The sequence below is a fragment of the Denticeps clupeoides genome, chromosome 5 (assembly GCF_900700375.1).
Source record: "Denticeps clupeoides chromosome 5, fDenClu1.1, whole genome shotgun sequence".
NCBI lineage: Eukaryota > Metazoa > Chordata > Actinopteri > Clupeiformes > Denticipitidae > Denticeps > Denticeps clupeoides.
The window spans coordinates 29,931,662-29,954,614 of record NC_041711.1 but is presented as its reverse complement, the minus strand read 5'-3'; the positions used below and the strand labels follow the sequence as shown (position 1 = coordinate 29,954,614).

General features: G+C 41.6%; 1 protein-coding gene across 4 annotated transcripts; it reads left to right on the top strand.

The window, feature by feature from the left end:
- Window positions 1–188: 188 nt before the first annotated feature.
- Window positions 189–22,953, top strand: dennd4b (DENN/MADD domain containing 4B). 4 transcript variants are annotated; one of them, XM_028980785.1, is made up of 29 exons: window positions 189–357; window positions 5,436–5,750; window positions 6,195–6,447; window positions 6,554–6,623; window positions 7,237–7,406; window positions 7,708–7,949; window positions 8,842–8,908; window positions 10,112–10,170; window positions 10,299–10,443; window positions 11,237–11,412; window positions 11,554–11,654; window positions 12,045–12,260; window positions 12,352–12,497; window positions 12,607–12,740; window positions 12,856–12,970; window positions 13,191–13,397; window positions 13,670–13,798; window positions 15,397–15,541; window positions 15,644–15,787; window positions 15,908–16,136; window positions 16,465–16,747; window positions 17,107–17,214; window positions 18,692–18,864; window positions 19,510–19,666; window positions 19,796–20,035; window positions 20,312–20,411; window positions 20,508–20,670; window positions 20,795–20,853; window positions 21,007–22,953. In XM_028980785.1, exons 2-29 carry the CDS (start codon window positions 5,455–5,457, stop codon window positions 21,150–21,152), a joined length of 4,473 nt encoding a protein of 1,490 aa, XP_028836618.1. In that variant the 5' UTR covers window positions 189–357; window positions 5,436–5,454; the 3' UTR covers window positions 21,153–22,953. The 4 variants fall into 4 exon arrangements, with proteins under 4 accessions (XP_028836618.1, XP_028836616.1, XP_028836617.1 ...); XM_028980783.1 differs by having other exon boundaries at window positions 20,312–20,420; XM_028980784.1 differs by having other exon boundaries at window positions 15,644–15,790.

Here is a 22,953-nt window from a genome sequence, read left to right as displayed (position 1 = left end):
TATATATATATATTTTGACATGTTTATGCAGGTCTGCTAAAATTATTTGGCGAAACTGCAACTAATAAAGCAGTGAACTGTTTATAAAAAAAAAAAAAAAAAAAAACTCCAGGTCTGTGTATTTACAGTTTGCCCCGCAGACGGCACAGCGCCCCCCTGCGGCCACGACGCGCACGTCGTCAGTTACATTGAACGGTGCCGAGCAGCTAGGCAGCTTATATCCGCACACGGCGCGAATCGACCTCTACCGGCACCGACGAGCTCGAACATGGACGCGCACGTCCTCCGTGCGACACGAGTCCCCGAAACATGAGGGTTTGTGCGGCGCTTCCAGGACTGCCGACGTAAGAAGAACAGGTACGCGCCCGGCCACACGGCGACAAAAACGAACGCAATTGCGCTAGCGCCCGCTAAGCAGTTAGCACGACGCCCCAGTTAGCGCGGCTGTCACGGCTCGGCCCCCCCCCGGCTCACGGCTTCCCTCGGACGCGGTGGAGGACCGGCAGCTGACAGGCGCCACGCTCCGGGGCTCCCCCGTTACTGGCCCAGCGTGTCCGCGGCGGGGGCGCACGCCGTCGCGGACCGGGCGAGGGGTCCCTCGGGAGCGGCGGTAGGTGGCACGCCGCTGCTGCGCGTCAATGCCCGCCTTGTTTCGGGCTGCTGCAGCCCGGCAAACGCCAACGCTGTCAATACTGTTACGTCGTGCTGGAGCCGCCCGTTCTAGGGACGCGTGTGGCGGGACGTTGCACAAGCGCATCGCGTCATGTTTCTTGCACAAGTCTGGACATTACATTACATTTTTACATTTACAGCATTTATCAGGCGCCCTTATCCAGAGCGACTTACAATAAGTAGTTACAGGGACAGTCCCCCCCTGGAGCAACTTAGGGTTAAGTGTCTTGCACAGGGACGCAATGGTAGTAAGTGGGATTCGAACCCGGGTCTTCTGGTTCATAGGCGAGTGTGTTACCCACTAGGCTACTACCACCCTACAAAAGTGGACAAAATGTGGACTTTTTTTGGGGGGGGGGGGATTCAAATGGTTAATCTAGTGACCGAGATGGGGAGACGTGGCGAGAAATCCCACTTTACTACCATTGTGTCCCCGAGCAAGACACTTAACCCTAAATTGCAAGGGTGGGGGGGACATGTCCCTGTAACTACTGATTGCAAGTCGCTCTGGATAAGGGTGTCTGATAAAAATGATGTGTTACCACAGTGTGAAGCTCCACATGACTGCTGCACCAGATCACTGAAACAGAGTCAATGACCTTTAACTAGAAGTAACCATGGGCAATCGGAAAAGGGCAAAGCCTTTGCTGTTGATATATTGGTTCGGATTTATTGCGTTTCGTTTGTGGGCACAGGCTCTTACTCATTTTGGGATTGAGGTGATGTCACTTCGGCGCTTGGTTAGTAATGGCGATGCCGTATTGAAGAAGCTGTTGGAAGTGCCAAGATGTCATTCTTGGCATTACTAAAGTAAACGCAGTGACATGCTTTCTCTTGTCAGAGGCTGGCAGATGAACGCCCCACATTTGGAGGGGGGGGGGCAGAGTGAAATTTTGCAAAATAAAGCTTGTTGCCATATTTTGCTGAGCCCAGAAAATGTCCATGACGGATGAAAATTACGGATAAGGAAGGGTTGTGGGTTCCAATTTCAAACCATCGACGAGGTACCATTGAGCGAGGTACCGTCCCCGTCCCCTAAGGGTGATGGTTTAATTCAGAGTGTGTGCACTACAATTTTATTATTATTATTTTTTATGTATATTTTTCATGAAACGTGATTTTTCTTTGTACTGGTTTTATGGTTTCTTATATGTGACGAGGGGGTTTGTGAGCTCGCTGTTGCAGCTCACGTGTGTTTTCCGGGCAGCTCTGCTGGGCTGCTGCATTCATAGCCTTCTGAAATATTTGAGGAAGTTCCTACTTAGCATTGAAAGTGCTTATACAGCTGTGAAATTGAACAGAAAACCCCTGCAATTTGTAGCCCGAGCTAAAAACGGGAAGTTGGGCTTAATAATAGATGGAACACTTGCATTTCATCCATATGGTGGTTTTCGGTTCTCTCCAAATGTGTGGCGATCACATCTAATGTTTTGGACTTCAGTGATTTTGTTGATTAATGGTAATGCACTTCACGTTAGTTTAATAAAGAATGAGAAGTTTGCTGTTCTTCATACGGTACGGTCAAAAGTGACAACTTCTCAAAATCAAACTTCCCGTGCACTACTCACCTTTCCTCTTGGTTCTAATTGTCTGGTCTTCCATCTGTGCTGCTGTTCTGTCTCCATCACGTTTTTTGCTGCTTGGATGCTTAACCTTCGCCGTCCTTCTTTATTTTCACTCAGACTCATTCTCTTTCTATCTCTCTCTCTCTCTCTCTCTCTCTCTCTCTCTCTCTCTCTCTCACACACACTTACACACACACACACACTCACACAGATCCAGTTTCTCCCCTCCAGTGCCACAGGCTGTAGGTCATTCTCGTGATCTTTTCCCAGCTAAAGGCAATCCTGTGTTCTCCACAGGAGCAGTAACTAAATGGTCCTTTTAATCAGCAGTGTGTTCTGTGAGTGCTCCGTCAGCAATCGGATGGAATCGCCCGGGCTACATCTCGCCCCTTTTTAATAGCGCCCACTTCATTTTTGGAATTGTATTTATGAGCCAGTATAAAGTGCTGGAGCAGCATGGAGCTTGATGCTATTGTTGGTCTTGAATAAGACTATTATTTTTAATAGTGCTGTTATTTAATTGTATTTATGAGCCAGTATAAAGTGCTGGAGCAGCATGGAGCTTGATGCTATTGTTGGTCTTGAATAAGACTAGTTATTTTTAATAGTGCTGTTTTTTTTTTTTTCCCCGTAGGCCTGAGTGCCACTTAACGCAAGACGTTATTTTGAAGTCGGCTGTAAATAGAGGACCTGTTTCTCTGGAGTGCTGATATGTAGAGAGCTGATATAGAGTGGCATGAAATAATCTTTTACAATATCCATATTTATAATGCTAATCATACAAATGATAGGACCAGCATGTGTTGGTCTATTTAACTATCAGGAAGTTGGCGGATATGATCTGTACTGCACTGAGAGTATTATTACTAGAGACTACTCTGCATTTAAACCACCATCTTTGAATAGGACCAATCATTTTGGAATCTGTTTGCATGCTGCGCGAGAGCACTGTGGTACCAGTGGTAGCGCCATTGGTATGTGTATTACAGTTTGAGAACCAAGTTAATGGCATATTATTACTGAAAGGCTTGTTTGGAAGACTGATACAATCTGGTATTGAATGTATGTGCAGAATTTCATAGCATTCAATGTCAACATGTAGAGCGTGTGTAGGGTGAATTATGTGATAGTAGTATTATTATTGACAACCAAATGAAATATATAGGTTTTAAGGATGTAAATTGCTCAAAATGTCAGCCCATTTGCACACATTTAGGATTGTTATAGTGTCTTGCTCAGTGTCCATGTTCGTTTTAGAGTTTTGAACTCATTGAAATAGTTTAATTGTTTAATGTCTGATATTTATGATGCATGTCATTCTGGCCTTAATCTGTCTTGAGCAAAATGTGCACTCAGTTTTATTTTGCTTAGCGTAAATAGATCTTACAGAAAAGAGATCCGCTTGAGAGCTTTCATTTACTAGGAAAATTTGGCTTAACAGTGGCTTTCTGAGTCTTCCGTATGTGCTAAATGGTTGTTTCGTCAGAGTGGTGGTGTTGTGGTAATCCTGCTTTGCAATGGGAGTCACTGTACCAGAAATGCTGAAAAATGCTGAATGCGTTGCCTTTGGCCATGCCATAGATGTGGCCGTTTATAGAAAACAAACTGGACCCGTTCAGTAACATTTGGTTGTTAAAATCTTGAGGAATCTGAAAATCTATGAAATATATATTGAAAACCCATTAAATTGTAAACTCCGATTTAACCCTTAAATTCCTAATATTATGAAAATGAGAGTATTCATTTTTAAACAATGTGTTGTAGCATCATGGTCTTATGTAATCTTTTGTACCATCATTATCTTATATAATCTCTATATAAGCTTAGGGCATGTCGATTAAAAATACTTATGTTAGACCGTAACATGCATGAACAGAAATACGAGGCAAACACGAAAGGAAGAATGAATAAAGAATACATTTATAAAAGTTTCCCGTGTTTGTACGGAGTGGTAGTGACTTCTTGTTGGGTTATTGTTCTTCAAATTTTACAGCAGCTGCCGAGTCTGCAGGAGGACTTTACTGTAATAGAGGGGTTCAGAGTCTCCTGCCTCTGACGTGTCCGCTGTATGTGGGCGAACGCAGCTTGGCCTCTTACGCGCCATTTTTTTTTAATGCGCTAGGGATTGTGAAATCAGCCTCGCCTTTCCCTCCCTCCTTTTTCTTTTCTATTTCCGCTTGTTTAATCTGTGTGTGAGCATCTCTTATGATGTCACCATCATGCACACGTCTCTTCGAAATCTCTCCTTTTTTCCTCGGGTTGGCGTGTGAATGTTAGAATGTGACACAGACCTGACTTAAAGGTAGGAGTTTCATACCCGTAGACGAAGAAGAAGACACAAACATTTACATGTTGCTGCAGGCCATGCTGCTCTGGCCTAAACTAATGTGAAACCGGAGAAGAATCCGACTTTGTTGACATGGCTGAGCACCCTGCACCAGACCTCAGTACCAGGCCCAGACAGCTGAATGAAAGGGGATCAGCACAGAGCCCCAAATGAGCACGGCTCTGCTGCTGCAGCAGTGTAAGGAAGGATGTTGCAAATCCACCCGGCAACATTGTGAAGAGACCAGTATTCAACGAGCCTGGCTTATTCTGATATTCTAAACTGAATATTTCTTAGCATAATTGAAAGTAGATAATTAAGTAGATAACCCCAGCTGGTTTCTGTATTAATGCACAAATCATGTGTTTTACTGGGAAAACAAAAGTTCACTCTGTAGAGAGAAATGGTCTTCATTGTGTGTGCGCGTTGTACGTTGGTCCGTTCATCTGTCATTATGAAACTGTAAACGTGTGCTGGGAGGCTGACAGGAAACAGATTGATGGTGAGAATATCCTGTTTGTCGTTTGACCATGGGCATTAGCCTTTTTGCTCCTTTTTTTCCATTTTCACTTTTTGGCCAGCTCATGAAGTCCACGGTGGTTAATTTTAATGGAAGAATCCCGGGATGCAGCGCAGGGGTGTCCTCACACTGTCATCGGTTGTGTTAGGAGAAATGACGCCAAAGAACTGCTGACACTTGCACATTTCAATCCTGTAGGGCAGATGCAGACAGAGTTAGGTAATAGTTTCTTTAATGTACTGGCTCAATATCAGACTGAGTTCATATATATTTCATATATTTAGAAAAAGTTGAAATGCCCCTGTGACCAACTCTCTCTTTTTTCTTTCCTTTTCCTTGTGTCCCTGTGAAGTGGTGGGTAGACAGGCGGCATGACTGAGGAAAAATGTCCTCAGTTGGTGGACTACTTTGTGGTGGCCGGCATGACTGGAGGCACGGCTCCTCTGGACGAGGAGGGCCAGCCGAGAGGGGGCCGCTCCGTGGAGCCCGTGACTGACCTGGCAGTGATAGCCCGAGGCCTTGGGGAGGAGGTGCCCGAGGGCTTCACCTGCATAGAGAAAACCCTGGGCGGTCATCCGGCGGAGCTCAGCGCCGGCCTCATCAACAACCCACACATGTACCTCTGCTACCGGAGAGGCCACGACAAACCACCCATTGTTGAACTGGGGTAAGGGGTAGGCTAGTGTCACTTCACTGTGCGTATTGGCCACAGTCAGCATTCACTCTTCCTTTATATTGAAGGAACTGCTCTCATGCCTTCAAAACTTTAATGAATAAAATATTCTTAATTTCAGCTCATTTATAGGACAGCAGCAGTTACCTTAACTGTTTTTTGTGGGAACTGTGCTCAGTTATTATTATTATTATTATTGAAATGTACTCAAAATACTACGTAACCTTAGCTACATCAATAAACTTTTGAATCTGTAAATGTTATCATAATTATAATTTATTATAATGAATTAATTAAAATGTATTATAATTAACCACTGATATATAATGTAAGTTTTATTATTCATTATGTTCAGGTAATGCTGAAATTATTTTTGTTTATATTGTTCATGTACTCATGAGTTGTATAATTGCTAGCATGATGTTTCTGTTTCTTCAGAGTTCTATATGAGGGCAAGGATCCCGCCAAGCACGGATGGCAGGTCATCGAGACCACCCCCTACAGCCGTTCTGCCAGCCTGAGCTATGGCAGCCCCACCACCCACCGGACCTTCCTCATGTACAGGCGTGCTCCAGACTCACAGGCCCTCAACACGCTTGGGATCACTGATATCTCCCTCCTCATGCCCAGCAAAGGGGAAGTTGCCCCTCACACCTTCTGTCGTGTGGACAAGAACCTCAACACTGGCATGGTACAGTGTTCAGGCGTGGTTTATTTCCTAATTTCATTATGTTCCACAATAAACCTTAATAAGATGATTAATCCTGTTTGTCCTTTGGCTTGCCTTGTGTGTACAGTGGGGTCCAGCATTATACCTCTGCTATAAAAGAGCAGTAGCCAAGGCCAACGCACTGGTATATGAGGCTGGTAAGTTATTCACTGTTGTCAAAGGTCTTTTAATGTGAGTTAACTTTTGTCCATGCACAATCCCTATTTGCATAACTAAATAAGAGTGCTACATGTTTAGAGAATTTTCTGTTATATAATGTCGGTATCCACTATGATGGTGTAAATGTTTACTTTATCTTAGCTTTTGACTTTATCACAAAGAAATGCTTAAATATATGAACCATCTATTGGCAGCAATATTTAAAAATAGATTGATGCACTCAAGCTGCGGTTTATAGCTTATAATTAAAAATACCAGACAGCAGACATACTTCATTGGTAAATGTCATCAAACTGCTTCTGTGAAAAGGATGTATCTAAATTTACATTTACAGCATTTATCAGACGCCCTTATCCAGAGCGACTTACAATCAGTAGTTACAGGGGACAGTCCCCCTGGAGCAATTTAGGGTTAAGTGTCTTGCTCAAGGACACAATGGTAGTAAGTGGGATTCGAACCCGGGTCTTCTGGTTCACAGGCGAGTGTGTTACTCACTAGGCTACTACCACCACATTTTTGACCTTTTTCCCTTTTGTGATTCAGTGTCTTAAGCTGGAGCTTTACATTATGTGTTCTGTTTGTGAAACTCAGGGCTCATTAGCAGATATCCTGAGGAAGACCTGGAGTCCTTCCCCCTACCAGACTCTGTGCCAGTCTTTTGTCTGCCAATGGGTGTGACTGTAGAGAGTTGGCCACTTAACACCAAGTACCAGCTACCTGTCTTCTCAACCTTCGTCCTGACAACTGCCTTCGGAGATAAGGTAAGCATGAATGCATATTTAAATGAATGAGAGAATTAGATCTTGTTTTACCTTATTAGATCAATTATCTTATTAGATTAGATTACATTTTTCAAGGAAGGTTTCAAGAGCAGTGGTGGCCTAGTGGCCAGAAGGTTGCCGGTTTGAATCCCGAGCCGCCATGGTGCCATTGAGGTGCCACTGAGCAAAGCACCGTCCCCACACACTGCTCCCCGGGCATCTGTCATGGCTGCCCACTGCTCACCAAGGGTGATGGTTAAAAGCAGTTGTTGACAATCACAATAATTTTTTTTACTTTTAGGTTTATGGTGCTGCCATTCAGTTTTATGAAGCGTTCCCAAGAGAGGCACTGTCTGAACGACAGCGTGTGTGTCTGGGCCTGGTCAGTGTGGTGGACCGCAGGCCTATCACCAGCCGCTCTGTGCAGGTGAAGAAGAGCATTTGTGTGTTGTCCCACTGGCCTTTCTTTACCGTCTTCCAGAAGTTTCTCACCTTCGTCTACCGCTACTCCATATCTGGTCCTCATGTGCTGCCTCTGGAAAAGTGAGCTATTGTGCATTCTTTTTTTAGTTTAATTAAATGTTTTATACATATATGCATACATAGATAATATCCCATTCAGACACACTGTACACACTACCACCACTCCTGGCAATATGGACATCTTTTATCATGATTTTTTCCACCATATTGAATGATTTTGAATTATCAGGATAAATTGTCATACTAATATTATACAATAAAAAGTAAAAAAATATAATAATATAACTATTATATAATATAATAATATAAAACATGATTTATTATGTCCTGATTGCCCAACATCTTTTATTATACACAGTAAAGCTTTTATAATGTTTACCAGATGGCTTTTTTGTGTGCAGTGGGGAAATTTGCATCATTGTACATGATTGGCTGTTGTGCTCCAATATAGGCCGAAGACATTCTCTGTCTCAATGTGTTACTATGTTTTACTTGTGATTGAATTTTATAATGGGTTTATCATCGATATAGTCATGTCTCGATAAAATGTTCTGATATTCTAGTTTTCTAATATTTGGTTGAATATCCCTTAACAAGTTGTACCTCAAGCAAACAAGCTTCTGCCATCATTCTAGATGCATATTTGATCCCTCTTTTTTTAGCAGAATTGATAAGAGCTCTTTAAAATGTGCTTGTTTCCTGGGATGAATCTTCAGATGTGCAGACTTTGCAACCAAGTGACAATAACGCTCCCTATCACTTATGTGCTATGTACATGAGCCTGTACATATATATTTAAAAATATATTACATCTTTTGTGGATTTCAGAAAATTCTTGCTTTTGAAAAGGCTCACAGAGAACCTCTTTATCCTACATTTTAGTGCTGCATATTTCACAAATACTATTTTTAAATGGATAATTAAATGAACAATTTCCCATTTTTCCCTTAAGGCACATCTCCAGCTTTATGCACAATGTCCCCTTCCCTTCTCCACAGCGACCGCGGATACTGGTGCAGGTAAGGCATGTTAATAATAATTGTATATAGTATAGTATATACATATAATAATAGTATAGACCTGCTTAAAAACGTACTCTTTCTGCTTTTTTCAGTTTTGACAAGCTAACTCTAACCTTGTTGCAAACAGAAAGCTGCATGGTGCTAAAAATATGCTCCAACTGCATCTATTTCACTATAGGGACTTGCAGATGTGGTTTCATGCAAAGTATATGTGAACTGGTATCTAAAATAAATACAGGTCAATATATAGAAGTATAACATCTGTCGGAATTTGCTTTTAAATTGGTTATTTTAGGGTGCGGGTGGTAGTAGCCTAGTGGGTAAGACACTAGCCTGTGAACCTGGAGCCCCAGGTTCAAATCCCACTTACTACCATTGTGTCCCTGAGCAAGACACCTAACCTTAAGTTGAGACTGTCCCTGTAACTACTGATTGTAAGTCACTCTGGATAAGGGCGTCTGATAAATGCTGTAAATGTAAATGGTTATATTGGTTTGCATTATACATGTATCTTGACATTTGTGTGTTTAGTTATATAAGTAAACACTTATATAAGTAAACACACAATATACAATGACATCATCAAAACATACATGAATAGTACCATTTTAATGCAGTCCCTATTGACTCTGAAATTGCTTAAATTGCATGATTGAGGTGAATCTGGGAAGACTTGTCCACATATGTAGCTTAATGCTATTTGGCGTCAGTATGTCTTTTTTAGAAACTTTAACTCGTAATAAATGAAAAAGCAGAAAACAGAGCAAGTATTCTTGAACAGGATGTATGTCTGTTTTCTGTGCTTTAAATTGCATTTTGATTGTATTGAGTGTAAAGCGCAACTTGGTGTTCTGCATATGTCTATTTTAAGGTTTCCACTTCCTCCACAGGACGATATCACTGGTTAGTTTGCTATCACTGGAGTTTCCTGAGTAAAACTGGGTAAAGAAAAGTTAGCATAGTTATTCAATCATTAGTTGATACTTTCTCAAGCACTAAGAAATCTTTTTGTTGTCAAATTTGACCATTTAAGTGGTGTGTAATTTGTGGTGGACATTAATCAAAGCATGGTGGTCTTAATCAAAGCTTGGTGGTGTTAATCAAAGCTTGCTGTCTGTGTTATGTTGATCCAATGCCAATGCATTTGCGTACTTTTTGTATACTGTCTTTTGAGATGCAGTTGTATTTTTTTCAATACAGTTGTCACCATACGACAACCTTTTTCTGTGCCAGCCAGTCTCATCTCCACTACCACTCAGGTATGAAAATGTAATTTACTTTCATCTCACGGAGCTATTACTTTCTTATTAACACAAACCTAGAATAGCTCTTCTGAATAGAACATTAAATATGTTTTTTGTTAATTGTTATTTACTTTATCCTGCAGTGGTGCAAGCTTTGTGAAACTGTTGCAGAACCTGGGCCCGGAGAACGCCTGCACTCTGCTGTTGGCGGTGCTAACTGAACACAAGTTGCTACTGCACTCTTTGAGGCCTGACGTTCTGACTTCTGTTAGCGAAGCCCTGGTGTCTGTGAGTTCAGACCACAAACATGTTTACTATGTGCAACAATATAATATAATGTCAAACAATATATTTAAATACTAAAGCACTTTAATGGAATTGAATACTGATTGAAGACTAGAGTGGGATCTAAGTGTTAAATATTGTGATAAACTGTATAAAGTTGTTTTATGGTTTGTGTGCTGCAATGGTTAATATGAGGGTGATAAGTGGGAGGGCCTAGTAGTGAGCATGCACCTCATGAGTTGAGGTAAGAGTCTGAGATCGGCAGCGTGAGATGTAGGTCCTGTTGGTTTGGTTCAAGTAAACCTGTTGAAAGAGGTTTGTGGGAAACAGCAGGGCATGACAATATAACAACCCATCTGACTGAGATGCACCAATTGGTTTGACTCTACGATGTTTTTTTACTGCCTTATTGTTGGGGTTTGGTCTAAAGAAATACACATGCATACAAGCATTTGTTTATTTCTTAGTCTTGTTTAAAATTTAGGTTAGATCCAGTGATTTTGTAAGAAATGTAGGTTTATACCAGGGATATTGTAGGAGTCAACACATATGTTTATGGCAAAGCATAATTTTGTGATAGTTACAAAATTGCTCTAAAATAAATGTAAATATATTTTTTCAGTGCTTGATTCATCAGTGGAATGTTTCATTAATCACCTGATTTTGGTGATCTATTAAATGCCAGTTATCTGAATTCTGGGTATTTGGGTCTTTTTTTGGAAGGAACATGGCAAGACATAAATTTTGCAGTGGCCATTCACCTTTTTCTTGTTCTCTGCCTTTTGTCCCCCCACAGATGACATTTCCACTACGCTGGCATTGTCCTTATATCCCGTTGTGCCCACTGAGGCTGGCAGATGTGCTATGTGCCCCCATGCCCTTCATTGTGGGAGTGCACTCTAGCTACTTTGACCTTTATGACCCCCCTTCCGATGTGGTGTGTGTTGATTTGGACACCAACACAATATTCCAGTGAGTCTCTTTTTTGGCCATTTGGCAGCAAGTGATTTAGAAGAGAAAGAAATTGCGTTTTTTGTGAATCTGACAGCTTTCATGAAGGCAGGTTTTTCACTCACTCGATTCAGATATAATGATAACATTCTTCATTCACAGATCAGAAGATAAGAAGCCATTGTCATGGAGGTCAATGCCAAGGAAACATGGCAAAATTTTACTGAATTCACTATCCAATTTGCATAAGACACTGGAAAAAAGTGAGTCTATACAAAAACACAAGACTCCCTTTTTGGATTCTGGAATTGTTTTGCAGAAGGTTACATACATAATTCATACGTTCCAAAAAAAGATGATTGTTCTACTTGAAATATTGCTACTTTGCTTATAATTAAATGTTTGTTTTATGGTCTGTCTAAATTCTCCATTACATAAATAGAAATATCTATTTGTTTCACCTTGAGGTGTGTGTGTGTGTGTGTGTGTGTGTGTGTATATATAAAAATAAAAGCTGAATTCCTGTAAGGAAATCAGATATATTGTCTCTCTGGAGGTTTTGTTGCAAATTAACATGTGATGATGCAAATGAGTTGGGCTGTTGCTCTGAAGCATATTGATTGATATTATCATGCCTTGTTTGCTTTGGCCAGTTTACACTCCTGGGCAGGAGGAGGCCACTCTGGAATTTTTGCTAACAGATTACGATCTGATCTATGGACGCCAGAAGCAGCTGGAGCTGGAGATCCAGGAAGCTTTCCTTCGCTTCATGAGCTGCCTGCTGCGGGGCTACCGCACCTACCTGCTCCCCATCACACAGGCCCCCTCCGACAGAACCAGGGACTGCAGCTCACTCTTTAACCTACATGGTATGAAAATATATGACACAATGCATGAATATGACACAAGCCATGAAAATGGATGGTATAGGGTGAATTAAGGGTGGTTTAAACCTTGCAGGATTCCTGAAGTCTCGGGATCGCACACAGCAGAAATTCTACTCTCAGCTCACTAAAACTCAGATGTTTACCCAGTTCATTGAGGAATGTTCTTTTGTCAGCGACAGACATGCCTGCCTAGAGTTCTTTGATGAATGCGTCCAGAAGGTCAGAATATTAATGTGTACACTAATGTGTTCATATGCTATTGAAATTATACATTTGTACACATGTGATTGGACCATTTATGACAATGCAGTGTCATGAACTCTTTCAGGTTGATGTAGAGAAACCGGAGGAGGTTCGGCTGATAGACCTTGACGAGTCTCACAGTGGTGAACATACCGTTTTCATCATGCCCCCTGAAGAACCTCAGGAAGCTGATGGCTCCGAATGCCCAGCTATCTACAGGTAAATGCAGATGAAAGAATGCACATCCTTTAACACATTTTTTTTAAGTCTGCAAGTCTCCATGAATGAATGCAGTCAAGATGACCATTGTTCTTCTGGTGTGATGTGTTTGCAGTTATGAGACCTTCCCCATACTGCAGCCAGAGTTATTTGACCGCCACGAAAACCAGCTGCGCACTCCCGCCAAGGGAAGTGCCCCCAACAGTCCTGCTCCACGCCGGACTAAACAGGTGGGAACTTGCTGTCATGACAGCTTTATTTGTTTGCTTTAGAAATATTTCACAAACTAAAAGTGTGTCACTTAAATGTCCTCAATTAACAAAAAGTTTCAGGAGTGCTTTATGTTAATGAATTTGTATGAAAGTACAACTTCAGACTAAGGTCACACTCAGTGGTGTAATTAGCACAGCCTCCTGTCAAAGCTTAATTTTGTTAAATACTCTGGCGCAGGAGATAAAGCTGGCCCAGAAGAGAGCCCAGAAGTATGCTTCTGTGCCAGACATGTGGTCCAAGTGCCTGCTGGGACACTGTTATGGTCTGTGGTTCATCTACTTGCCCACGTTTGTGCGGGCAGAAAGTGCGAAGGTCCGTACCCTCCACACGGCCTATGAGGTGCTGAAGCACATGGAGACACGCAAAGTTGTGCTGCCTGATGAGGTGAGAAGTCACTCTACCCGACTGTCATTATTTTTTATTTGCCATTAGTAATTTAATAATTAATACTAATGTTTACCATAAGGACAGGTTTGGATGATGTATGGCGTAGATTTCAGTGATGAGAACATAGCTACCACATTGAGATTAACCTGGTTCATTGCAAGCTTGATTTTGCCTTTTCTTCAAGACTTTTTTCAAGTGATTATTTTCTGTATGTAGAGTTCGTCTTTAATTTGTCACTGACTTTATTCTTGTCCCTTGACACTTCCTAGGTGTGCTACCGCATTCTGATGCAGCTTTGTGGTCAGTATGGACAACCAATTCTTGCTGTTCGGGTACTTTTAGAGATGAAGAAAGCAGGCATAACTCCTAATACCATCACCTATGGATATTACAATAAGGCAAGTTGTCTGATTATACTTGTGGAGTGATGGAGCATATATTAAAGGTCCCATGACATAATTTTTTTTGCATTTATATAGCAAATATCATTAAAATGATTAGTAATCCTTAAATCCAGAGTTAAAGGTCTTAAAGTACCGCAGACCCAATACATTTGTTTACTGGTAACGTCTAAATAATTTGGCACATTTCTAATATGTGTTTTGCATTTTGTGTATGAAATCAAATGAGACAATCCTTCAATCTGTCAGTAATCCACCAGTCTCAGTGCACTGCACACTTTCATGTTTACAAGTGCTGCGTCATGTAAACACAATGTCAGATTGTGCAAAATTATGTGACTTATATTATGAGTAAGTGGAGATTTGCCAGAGAACACCAAATTAGCCACTGGCACCTTGTGTGGCACATCAATGTCAAAGTCAGCTTTATTGTCAATTCTGCCACATGTACAGGACATGCAGAGAATTGAAATTTCGTTACTCTCAGACCCATGGTGCATACAAGTAACATTAAATACAAACAGTAACATTAAATACAACAATAACATTAAATACAAAGGTATAAATACAATTTTAAAAACACAATATACAAATAAGGACACATGGTGGTGGAGAGTGCAAACCATGTAGTGCAACAGAGCTTGTAAGTGTAAAAGTGACAAAAGTGAGGTAGTTGGCAGACCAATGCTGCACAGAGTGACTGGTGCTCGGTCAGTTTGTGTGTGTGTTTGTGTTGGAGTTCAGAGAGTTTGTGGAGCGGAAGAGGGGAGTGAGGGGAGTGGAGGCAGAGCCGGGAGAGAGCTTCCTGACGGCCTGACGGCCTGATCAGCTGCTATGCCGAGGCTTTCTTGGTGAGGCGTGTGCTGTAGATATCTTGGAGGGTGGGGAGAGGGACACCGATGATTCTCTCAGCTGCTCTGACTATGCGTTGGAGAGTTTTTTGGCAGGACGCATTGCAGGCTCCAAACCACAAAGTGATGCAGCTAGACAGGATGCTCTTGATGGTTCCTTGGTAGAATGTGTACATGATGGGGGCTGGTGCTCTTGCTCTTCTTAGTTTTCGGAGGAAGTATAGACGCTGCTGTGCTTTCTGGTACATCTGGTTGAGCTTGGACGGTAAATGAGCGGTCAGCAAACTTCTGGTCTATAGTATCTTCTACATATGATTCGCTGCTTGTAAATTTGTTTTGGTGATTTAGTCCCATGGTTGGTCAAACGCCACACCCTACCCTTACAACACCCTACCTGGTTTCTTGAAGCACCCTGCACATTTTTAAAATAATTTTACTTTGCCTCTAAAGCAGAATGGACAAAGCTTTAACATTTCTTGTTAAATGCAGGATCACAGACAGGCTAGAGGAACTCGTATTAATGTTAAGTAATCTCACAAAGTGATTTTTTTTTTTTTTATGTCATAGGACCTTTAATACACCATTGCTTTCAATTTATTTGTATAGACCCCCTAACGATCCTGTGTCATCACAGAAATATTTTTATAGCTGCTCTGGTCTCCTGATGTATTTTCATTACACATGGTCACGTGGTGCTGCCTTACTTGTTATGGCAAGTTGTGAGCTTCAGATTTTTCTCTTTAGGCTGTCCTGGAGAGCAAGTGGCCCTCTACCAGTCAGGGTGCACGTCTCCGCTGGGCAAAGTTACGCAATGTCATAAAGGCAGTTGCACAGTTCAGACAGCCACTCAAACAAAGGCACAAGCTTTATTCTGTGGGTTCTCGACCAGGTGTGTACCAGAGTGTAAATATCTCTTCTCTGTTGAAAATAAAGGAACAATGTGGGCACTTAAGAATTTTGTTTGTTTGTTTGTTTGTTTGTTTTTTTACAGGAAATGCCCTCTCAAAGCTCCGCCCTCAGTCAGAACTGGTTCGCCAGTCAAGCTGGAGTGGTTTGAGTGAAAGTTCAAGCTACGAATCACTTACTGGCCCCATGGTGAAAAGTAACAGCCTGAGCAGCATGAGTGCTTCGGATGGTAGTGAGTCTTTTTTTATAACTAATGTTATAAATCAATAAACATATTTAGAATTCAAAATTCTACTAGTTATGTCTAGTAATAACTATGACTAGTTATTTCACCCAATGTTCCTGACAGAATGCAAGATGTCCAGGAAAGCTCTTCTAAATAATGCGACTCATGATGACGCCGCTTCTCGAAAGCCCCCTGTTGGTCCCCGTGACAGTGGCACTCCTCCAATGAGACCTGCGTCTGTTGCCTTGGTGCGGCGTAGTGATGTGTGTCTGTCCACCTTCTACAAGGACTATGCTGAGACAGCAGACTCTGAGCCAGACTGCCGCTGCCAGCCCCTTGAGAGGGTCAGCAGGTCAGCGCTGGTGCATCTCTTGAGAACATTGTTGTATTTCTGTAGAGGAGGTGATGTGACCAAAAAAAAAAACAGAATACAGATGATGTTATGTAAATGTGGTGTTGTATGTTTCCCACTTATTGTACAAATAAAGGATCATCTTATGTATTATATAAAATGCACCATATCTGAAATAGTTTCTATAGTTATAAGCCTCTGTTTAGGACTAGTAGGGTGGAGAACATCTATGACCTACATGTATGATCTACAAAGAAGAGTCAATTTCAGATTGCATTTTGAGAATCCAGGACTTTTCTAATATTTTTTTATCGTTCTTTCCCTCTAGGCAAGAGAATGCCAAAGAGAGTTTAAGTCGGAAGGTGGATGAGAACTCTAATAATGTTTCGTCACCAAGCCGACGTTTGGCTGGCAAGATTCAACAGTTTCTGACCCCCACACGTCACAGAGCGTCTGTGCGACGAGCTGCCAGCGTGGATGACCGCAAACCTGCAGGAGGAAGTGGAGGATCAGGCAGTCGAAGAGTTTCTGAGCAGAGGCAGTCTCGGAAGGCCCAGATGACTGAGACGCTGCTGAAGGCTAAGGAGCGCCTTGTAACTGCTACCTCAGAAGTACTTTCAACTCGTCTTTTCAAATAAATTATGATTTATGAGATCATACCATATATTACGTGAGACCTTTGGTATGAATGATGAATTTTTTTTTAAGTATTAAAGTTTAGATTTTTATTCGTTTTAACCAACCAATAAAAAACTGATAATCATTATAATATTAGTATGTTTTATTAGTAAATTTTGCAACAAATTGTGTGGATGGCTTCAGTGACTGATATGGATGTTTTGACATTAAGAAGCACAGCCATAACTGGGCTGAAACTGATACTTAAGCTCTAGACAAATTATTGTTTAGTGAATATATATATAAAGAATATCCAAATGAAAAGTTTTAATTGATTATCTTATTTTAACAGAGCTCTTTATCAGTTGGAAGCGATGTTGACCCATTGGAAGCTCCCAGTCTTCCAAGTATTCCACCAAGAAAATCCTGGGACCCAGTGCCGGAAGGGGCAGGATTTGAGGTAAAAGTGAAGCAATTTCTCTTGGGTTTAGTCTTTCAGTATATTAGATTAGATTAGATTCAACTTTATTGTCATTACACACGTACAAGTACACGGCAACAAAATGTAGTTTAGGTCTAACCAGAAGTGCAATAAGCAGCAAGTGCAGGACACAGGTCAAATAAGTTATGTATATACATAAAGTGATATGTGCAGGAGATGGAAAATAAGTATGAACATATTTATAAAAAAAGTCAGTGTAATGATTATGTGCAAAAATGGGTAGTACAGCGATTATCAGGAGTGTATGGGGGGGCAGAGGAGTTCAGTAAGGAGACATCCTACCACTGCTATGCTGACGACACACAACTCATCTTCTCCTTTCCTCCCTCTGATCTACATGCTGCTTCCAAAATCTCTGCATGTCTAACCGACATCTCGTCTTGGATGTCAGCCCATCACCTCCAACTCAATCCCACCAAAACTGAACTAATATTCATTCCAGCAGATTCTTCACCACATCAGGATCTTGCTATTTACCTGGACAACTCACAGCTCTCTCCTTCTGCAACAGCCCACAACCTTGGAGTAACAATAGACAACCAACTCTCCTTTTCGACTCACATCAGCAATCTTTCCCGCTCATGTAGATTCCTTCTCTACAATATCAGACGAATCCACCCTTATCTGTCAACCCAGGCCACCCAACTACTGGTTCAGTCCTTAGTAATCTCAAGACTGGACTACTGCAACTCCCTTCTAGCTGGTCTACCGCTATGTACCATCTGACCACTACAACTCATAACAAATGCAGCAACCCCTCTGCTACGTTCCCTCCACTGCCTCCCAGTAGCTGCACACATCAGGTTCAAAATACTGATGCTGGCCTACAAAGCCAAACATGGAGTAGCACCATCCTACCTCACAGCCCTTATTACACCTCGCACTGCACCTTGTATACTCCGAGCCTCCAGTACTGCTCGCCTGGTCCCTCCATCTCTGAAGGGTAAAGGAAAACATTCATCTAGACTCTTCTCCATCTTGGCCCCTCGGTGGTGGAATGAAATCCCCCTCGAGGTCAGAACAGCTCGGTCACTGAGCACCTTCAAACGACAGCTCAGGACCTTCCTCTTTAAAGAATATTTAGATTAAATTGTAACTTTCTTATTGTCGAACTTGTGTACAGAATCTACAACAAGAGTGAAATAAAAAGATTGTATTCATAGTTGGGGTCCTAATGAACCGGAACTGATCTCTTCATCGATGGTAACTTGAAAGCACGTTGTAAGTTGCTCTGGATAAGGGCGTCTGCCAAATGCCGTAAATGTAAATGCTTTTAAATGCTGAGCACAGATAAACCTTCAAAGAAGGGGTGGTGCTTGTCCCTCAATAAGAAACTGCATGCCAGAGATTGGATCAGCATCAACGAGCCAGTGACCTACTTAGCTGATGATGAGGATGGTTTTAATATCAGCCTTTTGTTGGGTGCTGTGTACAGGTGCTGATGTCAAGCTGCTCTCTGTGTCGGAGCTGCAACTCTCTGGTGTATGATGAAGAGATTATGGCTGGGTGGTCATCAGATGACTCCAATCTCAACACCAACTGCCCTTTCTGTGGTGCTACCTTTGTGCCCCTTCTCAATGCTGAGATCTCTGATCTCAATGCCAGCAGGTACAGTTTTCATTCAGCTTGACTGCGTTACTGAATAATCTCACAAATATTATCATATAGTCACAAAAATTGAATAACCAAGGTCTCACCTGAATACACTTTTAATGTCTTTTGGCTGATTATGTGTTTGTTTTTATGTCTAATTAGTATATCATAGTTGAATGTTCATCATATTAATTCTAATAATTATTTTAAGGTCTGAAAAATGTATGAGGACTGAAAGTGAATGGGAATGATTGTCATTGTGATACACCGCAGCACAGCACACGGTGCACACACAAAATGTCCTCTGCTTTTAACCCATCACCTTAAGTGAGTAATGGGAAGCCATGACAGGTGCCCGGGGAACAGTGTGTGGGGACGGTGCTTTGCTCAGTGGCACTTCAGTGTAACGTTGCCAGATTGGGATTTAAACCAGCCTTTTGATTACGGGTCCGCTTCCTTACCCCTTAGAACACCACTTCCCCATGGAGATAAACTCGCATAATCTCCCATGCTAGACTCCTGCTAGACCATATGGGAAGTTCTGAAAATTCAGCCTGATTGTTAGCAGGACAGGGTTTGATTTGTGACCAGACCATTTTAAAATTAATTGCATTCAATCAGATTATTATCAGAAAAGTCAGAGCATTTCATATTTTACAGCTTAGAGCGCAACAACTGGAATACAGAAGATGATGTAGAAAGTGCATTGAAGCCCCCTGGTGGACAGGATTGCATCCAGCCACATCTGCATAATGGTGTCAGTGAGGATTCCAGCTCTGAGACCAGTGGCTACTCAGAAAGCAGCAACAACACCATTGTGAGCCCTCTGATTTCTTTTCTATTCTATTTTATCCTAATTTACTCAATTAAACATCCTTTTTGTTCTCCAGTGGGATTCAAATATGGACTGATTAATTTAGTTGGCTTATTACTTCGGTGTCCTTAGGGCTCATTCATTGGGGGTCCCCCTCTGGTCACAGTGGCATATCTCAGCCCACTGGTGCTGCGGAAGGAGCTGGAAAGCTTGTTGGAGAATGAAGGTGAAATGGTCCTCTCCCAAGCCCAGCTGCTCGACAACCACTCAATCATCTTCTGGAACCTCGTTTGGTACTTTCAGCGGCTTGGTCTTCCCAGCAAACTGCTGCAGCTCCTGCACACATCGCAGCTGGCTTCTCACTTTACACCGGTAACCCATTTTCATATTTCATGGGAGAGGAAAAACTTTTAAAAACAACTTTTTATATAATTATATAGTTTATAAATCTTTATTGATTTGGAAAGTTGCATCTGTAACTATCTTTTTGTATTACTGTTGATCACTGGAATTTTTTATTATTATTGTGCAGAATTGGTTAACTTTGGAGCTTCATATTCTTCAATTGTATCTAATTATCAAAGATGATACACTCTCTTTTTTCTATGTTTATATCACAATATATTTAATATTTTTATTTGTGTGCAGAGTGTAGCGAACACAGTTGTAAGAGTGAGACTTATGTGGGACACACTCATGCCAGATACTGACTACTGGCCACCACTTTACATGCTTTGGAGAATACACAGTAAGCTTTGTAAGCTTTTGAAGTCATTCGGCCCACCTGTCATAATTATATGGCTGGTCTGTGTATATGTGTTTTTAATGTTCCTGTTTTCTGGAGGTGGCATGCCCATGAGACATGGCTGGCGGAAACACAATCATCCCTTCAGTCTTGGCTTCCTGGAGGAGGTGCTGCGCTGGGTTGGGATGAATGAGGTACACAAGGCAGTCACCCTTTTCCTGGATACCATTGCCAAGCAACCTGGCAATCCAAAGATACAGAGGTAAGTACTTTAAATTGTTTGAATGTTTCATTAACAGATACTGAAGCAGTGTACCATTTTGGAATGTGTAATGTCCCCACCACATTTATAAAGGTCCTAAAAGTCCCTAAATTTTGTTTTACAGGAGCTTGTACAGAGAAATCCTATTCCTCACCCTGGCTGCCATGGGAAAAGACCATGTTGGTTAGTATGTTCCCCTGATTTGTCTGTTTTCAAATGTAGATTTAATAACATGCTTCAGCAGTTGTTTGATTATAGAGATCATCTTCTGAACCCTGTGTCACCTCATTTTGTGTGATTTCTAACATGTATGTAATTTCCTTCATTGTTTCCCAGCTGCTTTTGATAAGAAGTACAAGGCTGCCTACTCTCGCCTGAGCAGTTCTTTGGGCAGAGACGAGCTGCAAAAGAAGCGAGCTCAGCCCCCGAGCCCCAAAGCTGTGGACTGCAGACGCTGCTTCCTCCTGCCTCTGGAGTGCTGATCCTAGCCGTGGACCAGGGAGACAAACTCCCTTAGGCCCTGACCCACAAGGCCCAGCAGCCAGCCTCCTTCTATAGCCTGTTCAGTGTCAGTACCTTGCTATACCTCACAGTGCTTCGGTCTGTGTGCCCGGACTCACTCTGCACTCTGAGACTATGATCCATCTACAACCACCCCCAAGTGCTGCCTGAAGTGGCTGACCTAGCCCGGTTCATATCTGTGCCTCGTTCTTCCCTTGCCTTGTGGCTGCTGTTACAGTTGAGTGGAACTAGTAACGTTTCTACCCGTCTTCTTCATTAGCCAATGTGTCTGAAAAGCGAATCCCTTTTTAGGTAAAACTCGTGTTTTTCCACATGCTTCGGACAGTAGAGGTCGTCATAGAGGTATATTGCTCGTGAGTGGATCTGTCAGGAAGAGTTTACACTAGGACACCCGCTTCCCTTTACACTTGTTAGTGTCTGGCCCCTTTTCTTTCCGAGTGAAGTTAGGAACCATCTGAAGGCAGCCTGTGACATAACTATGCATCTCAACCTGGAATTATTCCTGCAGTTTGGAAAAGGCACCATATTGAGACTGAATTAACCTCTTTGTCAAAAACCATTGTAGACAGAGATAAAATTTTACCAATTTCAGTCCTCAAAGAGTGTGTTTTATTTCCGCAATCCACAGAATTTGAATGCACATGTGGACAAGTGGCACCCAAGCAAAGGAGGACACGAAATGAACAAAAACAGCAACCTCTGTTTAAGATTCACAGAAGAATCTTCCCATTCTACTCATCAAGCTGTAAATATTCTGTGTTTTAATAGGATTCGACCACAACATCGTTTTTCACTCAGAGACTGTTGAGCTGTGATCAAGGTAAAATGTAACTGACAGAGACGGATGGTCTGCAATTTCAGCACATGTATAGCTTTCATAATGTTATGTATATTTACCTCATTTAAACACAGGTGATGGGAATTTCACACTTTCACTACACTGCTTGTGAAGGTACAGCCTTCTCCCCACTGTGGCTGCCATTTCTTTCAAACTGTCAAGCATCAGTCAGCATGTCTGCTGGGCTTGCTTTAGACACTGTATGAACCAGATTATTATTATTTCCAATTGCCAGTTTTTTTTTTTTTTTTTTCTTTCTTTCTCCACTGGAAACATTTTACTTTATCTCCAAAAGTCTTCTTGCACATCAGAATCCACTTTCATACCAGAATATCTTTTTGGTAATCGCTCAGTCTTTCACTGAGTGATTACCAAACAGCAACAGCAAGAAAAAAAAGAAGCTGATCACGGTACTTATTTTTAGATTGTGGGAAAAAGTTCTAATGCCAAAACCAAACTGGTCTCACTTTGTAAATGGCTGTGTAATATATGTCATTTTTTTGTTTATTTTATTTTGAACTGCTTGCTTTGGTCATAGCCCCAATACTATTCTATAAATATATTTTTCCATTATTCAGTCATCATTATAGGAAAAAAGCTAAAGGACATGTAACATTAATACAGTTATTTGGCAGATGCGAATCATGTCATTAGTGTGTGTGTATAGGCTAATAACAATGGTGGTTTTGGCAGCAATGTATAGCAAGGCAGTAAGAGCATGTGTTGTGTTCAGTGTTTGTGTCCTGAGTTTATGTATGAAACTGGTTTGGTTTACTATTTTATTTGAGAAATAAAGCTGTGAGATTATTTATTCTATTTGATGGATGTCAGACAGTAACGTTCATATTATTTTAGTCTTAAAGTGAGTTTTTTTCTGAAGGCACTGATTTTACTTTTGTATGATATAAAGTACAATCTGAGTA